Genomic DNA, 8,969 nt, shown 5'->3' with positions numbered 1-8,969 from the left:
TTGTCTTTCAATTTCAGCAAATAGAAAGAAAAAGAAAAAAACTGAGCTCGCTAGGTTTTCCAAGTCTCTTCGACTAGAACCTCTGTCTGTGACGCGAAACCCGTTGAATTTCGCAGCCATGGCGAGCACCAAAGTTCAGAGGATTATGACCCAACCCATTGTTCGTGCCCTTCTCCATCTTCCTAGTCTTTGTTTTGCTTAGCGTTTTTGTCAATTTTTTTGATGATTCACTGACTAATTTCCTTCTTTTTTCTTTGGGTGTTTTTGCTGCAGAACTTGATTTTCAGGTTCCTTCAAAGTGTAAGTCATCCTTGTCACTCTATTTGGTTGATTTTGTCATCTGGGTTTGTTTGTTTCGGAAAGCTCCCATCGCGGGTGATTTTATTGTTGGGGTTTTGAATTTTGAATTTTTTGGAAAATTTTTGTTACAGAAAGCCCGCATTCAGATTTGGCTCTTTGAGCAAAAGGACCTGAGGATTGAAGGCCGAATCATTGTAAGTTTGTTTTCTCTTTTATTTCCAAACCAATTTTTATTAGGCCACTAGGGTTTTAGAGTTATTTTTGTACATGTTGCTAGATGCTTATTAGCAAAAATTGTGTTTTATTTTTTAAATTTGTTATCTTCTCTTCATATTGATAATAATTTTTTTCTAAGTGATCTAACCAAATTGGGATTTAAATTTCTACTTTCCGCATATGATTGAGCTTAAACGAATTTTGATAGAAGTAGTGCTCAATTTAACTGTTCTACTGAGTGATACCGAATGCTGATGTATTTATTCTCCCTTTGGCTTATGCTTTTGATTAAAAGTTCATGTTGTTCTTATCGTCTATTATGTTGTGTAATTGATGCTGTTATACATTGTTGGTTGTGGAGGTTACACAGTATTGGATAGCTTGTAGTTTTAGGCTTTTAGCTTTTATTCTGGTGGGTTCAAGAATTGGGGTTCTTTAGGCATCATATTAATTTTAATGACATAATTGGAGGTGCATTGTGGAATGACTAATTATTTGGTAGATCTTAAGAATACTGCAGGGATGTTTCAGGAGTCATTTGTATTTGTCTAATTAGGGTGCGGAAGTATGACCTTCTGCTATGAATGATTATTGTACTTGAGTGAAAAACCAGTTTTCCTCCTAAAGTAAGCAAAAGAAAGATGTGGAAGCTGCTGATCTGGGATATTATTAGTTTTTCAGTATATTCTATTTATCTTCCAACAGTCGGTCTTCGTCAGTTGGTAAAACATGTTTCCCTTGTTGAGACATGCTTCTACGCTGTTCTCGTATGGAGTACTTATATGAAAGGGACTTTTGTCGAAACATGGAAGATTCAGTTCCAATTTTGTATCTATGCCCAAGATCAAATTATTGTCTACAAACCAGTGGGTTCTAAATCATAAGAGGCTTAGTATAGGGAATAGATTTCAAAGCCTTGATTTCGTATAGGGCCTTGGAACTTTTCCTTCTTTCCTTCTTCCCTTTTGCCCAATTCTCTAGAATCTCTACTAGCACTTAGGGTTGTATAAGGGCTTGGCTTCATTAAAATGGATAAATTGGTTGCAGAAAGGTATAGAATAGACAGAGCTGTGTGCTAACAACATTTGTTTGTTACAAGTTGTTGCACGTGGATTATAAAATTGAATTTTCCCTTAGAATTTAAATTGCTCCAAATTGACAAAACTAATGATACTTGTCTTCAACTTGTGGGTCTAATATAATTGTTAAATGTTATGAATGTGTTAAAAGTTCAGTTTCACGTGGCTAGATGAAGATGTTAGTCATTGATGAGGATGGAAAAAAGGTAGAGAAGTAGAAAATGTAAGGAATGACGTAATCAGCAGGATATCCTGGATTTTTCAATTTTACTTGTAGGTTTTGTTTTTTTTTTTTTTTTTTTTTTTTTTTTTTTTCTATAAAGGGCTTTTATATTGTCCAACTTTTTCTCTCAATGCATTTACAAACACACAACTTTACCTTTCCTTTTGTGGTGCCTTGTACCCAATGGCTTCAACCATATTATTCCTAATTTTCTTACGGTTGAGGATGTGTTGGCTCTGCGTGATTATCTCCATATTCCATATTTGTGCTATAATCTAGTTTGATATTTTATTTTATTCCATTTATTTAACAAATGTTTTTCATAGTTCAGAAGCTGACATAGAAATGATGTAATTTGCATTCTGATATATGCCTACTTTCTCTTTCTCTTTTTCTGTCTCTATCTATTCCCCTTATTTATGTCAGCGTATATATATCTGACAATAATGTCTTAATCTCTTTGGTGGTGATCTGGGTTTGATAGGGTTTTGATGAGTACATGAATTTGGTTCTGGATGAGGCCGAAGAAGTCAGCATCAAGAAAAACACCAGAAAGTCATTAGGTGAGTCTCCTCGTCTTTCGCTCTTCTGCTGCCCTATGTTTGTGCAATCTTTAAATTGTTTCTGTTTTGTTTTAATTATTTCAGGAAGGATTCTTCTTAAAGGAGACAACATAACTCTGATGATGAACACGTAAGTGAATTGAAACTCTGTTTTTCTCGCTCTGCCCGTCTCTGTCTCTCTCTCTTTCTGTCTGTCTGTCTGTCTGTCTCTCTCTCTAACAATCTCTTTTGCAAATTCCAGGGGAAAATGATGGCCAATCTAGCAAATGCATGAACTAAGGCTACAGTGTGTTTTCATTGTGATGGAGGTTGAGCTCTTTAGATTTACTGCTTTTCTAAAACAAATATACGTTGGATGTTATTTATGAGTAGTGCAGAATTCTTTAAACTTTGTGTTTATATTTGATCCCTGTTGTTAGGCTTTCTACGAAAAAACCTTGTATGTGGATTTCTTGGTGGTTTGTGTAATGCTTGTAAGTTTTTGTAGTTCAGTTCAACCATGTCAGATTGCCAATCATTTTCAATTTGGAAACAAACCGTTTGTCATCCCTGCTTAACCCAAATCAAGGTTGTTAGACAAAGAAAATCAGAGATTCCTTTTGAATGAGTCATTTTATTTCGTTCTCAATGTTCTCAATGTTCTTGTTTGCTTCGTGTTTTATGTCTTAGTTTCAAAAACAGGGAATGGTTTTATGCTTTACAGAACTATTTAAGTTTTATTGTTTGTCTTTTCAATCTTTTCTAGTTTAAAGTCTGCGAATAACAGGGTAATAGACTAAACGCAATTCCTCTTGCTTATTGATGTATTTTATTTTAATTTCATTCTCAATTTGTTTTTCCTGAACAAAACAATTCAATATCAGGTTTCGTACTTGTACTCTTGGAGCGGTCTGATTTAGGGGACACCACACCACCATATGCCATGAACTTGAGACCTTTCTTGTATGAAAATTTTGTGAAAGTTTCAAGTTCGAATCCCGTCCATCCATGAATTTGAGGCCTTTTGTTTAAAATAATGTCGGGAAAGGTTTCAAGTTTCATTTCTGTCTATCTGGTTGATTTTTTATTTTTATGGTGCTTTCGAATTCAGCACAAATGTGGCATCAAAGCTCAAATGCATAGCCAACCCTTGGAGTTGAATCACTGTTACTCAATCATTGTGTAAATAAAGAGAGATGTGTTGTAGACAAGGGGCTTGTAGCTCAAGTGTTTATGAGCATTTACACATGTACTCGAAACCTTAGGTTCTATTCTCTCTTGCCACAATACCGCTTTCCTTAGTATCGCTTGTATAAAAATTAAAACAAAGGGATTAAAAAAGTAAGAGAGAGAGAGAGATCTCTCTTGCCACAATACCGCTTTCCTTAGTATCGCTTGTATAAAAATTAAAACAAAGGGATTAAAAAAGTAAGAGAGAGAGAGAGAGAGAGAGAGAGAGAGAGAGGTCTTTTTTTTAGAGGTAACTGCTGAGTAATTTAACATGGTGGATGTTGTTGGGTGGAAAAGCTTCCACAATGAAATTTCCCAGAAGGGTTGAGGAAATCTGACTTGTATGGACTATCTGGTATTGGTTGATATACGACAACCACACAACTTAATAAAAAGTCAAGTGTAGAAATCTAACCAACCTAAATTACAGGGCTCAAATCCTCCTCATTTGGTATTGGTAGAAATTACAACCACAACTTAATTTAATGTTAAATGTAGAAATCTTACCAACCTAAATTACTGGCTCAAAATCCTCCTTGCAATTTCATGCATTTTCTCAGAAACCAAACAAAAGCAAAAGCCACACAAAGTAAAAGAAAAGGACAGCAAATTGCTACCTGTCCTCTAGGGCACTAGGGTCTAATAGAACTATAGCAAAAGGGAGTGGAAGAGCTTTGTTGGGAATTGATACAAGTGAGCAGGGCCTGGGTGTGGGATGAAAACAACAGGTGGTAGGGCATATTTGGGCCATGGGCCTGGGTGCACCCGCGTCATATGGCTAGCCATTTGTGTCATGTGTCTACCCATCAGGAAGCAAAGTGCCCTGCACCCTTTTGTCTTCTTTGGTCACTAGTCCCTTACTGATTAATGACTCATCCTCCACAATGGATTTCTAGCTTGCTTGCTTGGTCATTGTTGCTTGCCTTAATCATTCCACCATTCTTTTCTAGGGAAGAGGTGTGCTTCTTTGGAGATTTTGGAGATAGATTTCGGCACTCCAAAAATCACTCACTACACCACACTCTCACATATGAAGAGTGCATACGGCGGTTTAATGTTATTTTTGATAGCATGAAAATCTTTTGCCATCTATTTTTTCTTGAAGTAAGTAAAGTCAATTTAACGAATTTCTTACCATCATTTATTCTACGTACTTTCAAATCGTGGTTTTGTCTTCATTCATCTTCATTTCTGCTAGAAAATGATAGAGAATTCAATGTTAATATGTCTATAAAATAAAACAAATGCTAGTGAGATAAGACAGTGCAAAACATGTCTTGTTTTCCCACACACGTGTGGTTTGTGAATGATTGTCTATATCCGGAGTTTGCCTAAGATATCGTACTACTCAGATAAATATTGAGCTCTCAGATGATTTTCCTTGCTACCCAAAAAGAAAGCAAGATGAGACACCAGGATCTTAGAGGCTCCCAGACAAGACTTTACCATAGTGCAGCCACCTCATGCACATTTTGTTTCAGGGTTCTGATGCTTTCTTATCATCTAGGAAGCAAGAATGGGTAGAGTGATCTCTTACTTGTTCCTTGCCTACCTTTTGACTATATGGCGCTTGGCATAAATAATAATTTTATTACTTTTCCTAAAAGTTTAAAAAACCAATCCTCTTTTGGTTTTCCCTCAAAACAATTAAGAGTCCCAAACACAAAAACACAAAGCATAGCTAGCCACGAATTAAATAAAACAATTCGTCAACAAGGTCTTGTCCAGTGAAAAAGGGCCTTGTTGCAGACAAGAGGTGTCATATTCGATTCCTTATGACATCATTTGTGTGCGTGTGAGAAATCCACCTCCCTTCTAGTTTAGACTATCGTTTGTACTAAAATAAAATATAAAATAAAATAAAAGAATTCATCATTTAACACGTAGATCTCACTTAGTAAATAGCCAATAGGAGTAAGAAATTTGATAATCAAAAGAAGAAGACTTGGTATGGAGAGAATTTGAAATTAATTGGACCCCCATTTTTAACTAAGCAGAATTAGGAGATGGGATTGGGCTATGCCATTGTCATGTGAACTAAGAACATTATTTCAAGTCGATGTTGACATGGCATTACGTCGACGTAATATGCTCCAAATGATTCTTGGACGAACTTATAAAGCATTGGAGCCCACCATTATCATGTGTATAAGTAGTGCCCTTTAGTTGATTTTCACTAATGCTTATTCTGATCGCACAGTTGAATTTCATCAAATCACTCTTCAAATTTGTCCACTAATTGAATATGATACACAAAAATCAACTTGGCAAGCAAACACACACAATTAATTAATTTGTAACGTTAGTAACTTTAATAGTAGTCGATTTTCGCACGCGACGGTTAGAATTTGAGTCTTACAGTGCACAGCCATAGTTAGAATTTGAGTCTTGTCCTTTCATAGCATGCATTCCCATTTTTGTCACAACTGAATTCGATAAGCTATGTGTCCGGTGCACAGAGAACTGCCGGTCCCCCAAAGTGACTTACTCCTGGATGCTTTCCGGCTACTCAATGACCTATAACGCCAGTCACTGCTACCACTGGGGCTAGGAAGTAAGGGCCACAACCCTAAGTGGCGAAGAACAAATATAATTTGCTACAAAAGCCGGCTAACAGGGGTATTCCTGCATATGAGAACATAGTAATCTAATGACAAAGGCCGACGAAAGCTTGACAGACGAGGATGATGAAGAAGAAGTTTTCCCCGTTTTTTGCATCAAATTATCACTTTCATTATTTATTTTTAGTGGAAATTATGGTGTCTTTACACTTTTAATTTCTAAACGTGTTTCATTTAATTTTTAGACTTTTGTTGGGTTGTCCACCCTATATTAATTTAGGGGTGATCCTATGAGCCTATAAATAGCACCTCTCCTTCTCACCATTTCAATCATCCCTTATCATCTCATCTTTCTCATTCCTCTCTCAAATCTTATCTTTCCTCTGGAATTTTTATTTTATTTTTTGGTGGTGGAGCTTTGGACTCATCATTTTGTGCAGATAGGTTTAAATCACATAACGATTCAGTTGTTGTACCCTGAACGGGACAAGTCAAGATATATCCTGCTGCACCGGTTCATTGCCACTGCCAAACGGAAGTGGGCTTGAATCTCCTTACAGAGAGCGAGATATCCGGGCCTTGTCTACGCGCTTCTTGGAAGAAAATATAATTATGTAATTTGCTCAACAATATATATACATAATATGTGCAAACACTATTTTCTTTACAACCGAAGACATTACAGAAAAAGATGATTTGCCGTGTACGGTTGTACCGTAGTTGTTGTTGGACCCTGCTTCAGCTTGAGACTGTTGATTTGCGTGCTTTATTTGAGGGAGATTGAGCCAAAATACCTCAACTACTATTGCTGCTTTTAGAGGGTCAAAAAGCTTATGGGAAAATCACTAGCTGGGGCCATTTGGACCACATCATAATCTTATACCTGACCAAGATGATGAGCTGGTGGTGTCAGATACCTGCAGCCAGGTAGAAGAAAAGCTGGCCTCATCGATCAAATTCAAATGCCATCTCTCTTATAATGCACTTCCTTTACATGAGAGAGAATCATGGATGTTGTTTTCAAAACTCTGTTTTCACTTCAAACTTGGCCAAGTCCTCAAATGATATATTTTAGCTCAGGAAGGTGCTCTTGTTTTTTTTTTAGATTTCCTTTTTTTCCTTCAATCATTGAATTCTGTAATTGTGATAAAATCACACGCCTTTGGGCTTTGCACGTAGTTAAATTTGTAATAATATCGATATTGATAGTAATGGATTACGGATACGTTTTCAGAAATTTGAAAATTCTTCATGATGAGACGTTTTAAATTTAATCTTTATCAATTGTTGGACTTCATGACAATCCAACCGCATGCAAAAACACCTGCTCCACTTAGCTTGGATAGGAAATTAATTAGCTAATAAAAAACTTGATACCACTTTAAATATTTCTAATGCCTACAATTATTGTGCTTCTTAAAGAGACAGCTTTGTCATCTTATGAGTCCCATTAAAGGGTTTGTTATTGGTTTTCTTATCTTTCCTTTTCATGGGATTATTTTAATCACTAATAACTTAGTTTTTAGTGTTCCTATAGTGTGTTATTAGTATGTAAGCTCATTTGTACGATGTTAAGAATTTGTCTATCACATTTTTCATGCACTATACATATATAGGATCAGGATTGGGAGACACACAAAAAACCACATTTTTTATATATAGATATATAGAAAACTTAATTTGGCTTAGCTTTAGGCATTTAGCATTATTTATATGTGTGTGTGCGCGCATTCTTATGGATTAGTTTTGTATTGCTATTTATGCTTCCTTCACTTATTTATGTATTTTAGGATCAGTAGGATTTCTTTTATATATATATTTATGATCTGAAACGGAAACTTAAGCTCAAGTTATGCAATGTCATATGTATCTTTTATGTATGTCACTTTACTTATGCATCTAATTATAATATTGAATATTTTAAGTAATCATTATTAATCTATAGAAAAGAAGCTCTATGACAAAAACTCCAAATAATTTTTTTTTTAAAGCTACACTTGATGATGTTTCCATTCTAGGTTTTTTTTATTCAAGGAAGAGAATAGCGAGACGTTCTCTTACTGTAACTGAAAGGATAAAGTGATTTACCACTAGAGTATAAACACTATATCCCTCATAACTAGTTACTATAGGAAAAGAGAGTACTTTTGCTCATTATCTTTAATTGGTGGTGAACATTACCACCATATTACCGACCGTTGAATAAATTTAATTTTGAGATTCGTGTAACAAGTGGATTAAATCATAATATAACTAAACGTGCTCATCACCAATTCCGATGGCAGAACTAGCATGAGGGCTAGGCGGCTAGGCCTAGATAGGCATAAAACTATGTTTTCAAGCATCCCCTTTCTTCTAGTAGATCCTCATGATCAAGCACCAACCTACTCGGGGGTTTAGCAATGGGTAATGTGGAGAGAAGCCGAACCAGTTATTGTGACTATAGATTCCGACATTTTTCCACTCACTTTTAATTTATAGGGGCACGGCCCCTAATCCTCTTGCTAGCTGGATTAATTATTAGTAGTGCATAGCCTTTGATTAAAATTTAGAGGGAAGTACGTAATTATATTCCTTACAATTTAATTAATTATGTGACTAATATATATATTCTGAGATTATGTTCCTAATCCCTAACCCCATAATTACAAATCATCTCCTAAGCAAGAAAATAAAATAAAATAAAATCATGGTGGTGGAAATCCCACTTCTTCCATCGAGTATTAAATTTATTACCAACAAAGTCCCAAACATCGACACGTAAAATGGAATTAATTCTCATACTTAATTTTAAGAGATTATTCCATCAATTTCATGA

The 8,969-nt window shown here is 35.6% G+C and overlaps 1 protein-coding gene across 2 annotated transcripts; it reads left to right on the top strand.

The window, feature by feature from the left end:
- On the top strand, positions 1-2,872 carry LOC110747243 (uncharacterized). 2 transcript variants are annotated; one of them, XM_088247680.1, is made up of 6 exons: positions 1-160; positions 274-300; positions 432-494; positions 2,303-2,381; positions 2,466-2,511; positions 2,623-2,872. In XM_088247680.1, exons 1-6 carry the CDS (start codon positions 119-121, stop codon positions 2,630-2,632), a joined length of 267 nt encoding a protein of 88 aa, XP_088103806.1. In that variant the 5' UTR covers positions 1-118; the 3' UTR covers positions 2,633-2,872. The 2 variants fall into 2 exon arrangements, with proteins under 2 accessions (XP_088103806.1, XP_088103807.1); XM_088247681.1 differs by lacking the exon at positions 2,623-2,872 and having other exon boundaries at positions 2,466-2,515.
- Positions 2,873-8,969: the final 6,097 nt, after the last annotated feature.

Source organism: Prunus avium, chromosome 1 (genome assembly GCF_965620075.1).
Source record: "Prunus avium chromosome 1, drPruAviu1.hap1.1, whole genome shotgun sequence".
Classification (NCBI taxonomy): Eukaryota; Viridiplantae; Streptophyta; class Magnoliopsida; order Rosales; family Rosaceae; genus Prunus; species Prunus avium.
The sequence above is the reverse complement of the archived record's forward strand: the minus strand, read 5'-3'. Positions and strand labels throughout refer to the sequence as shown.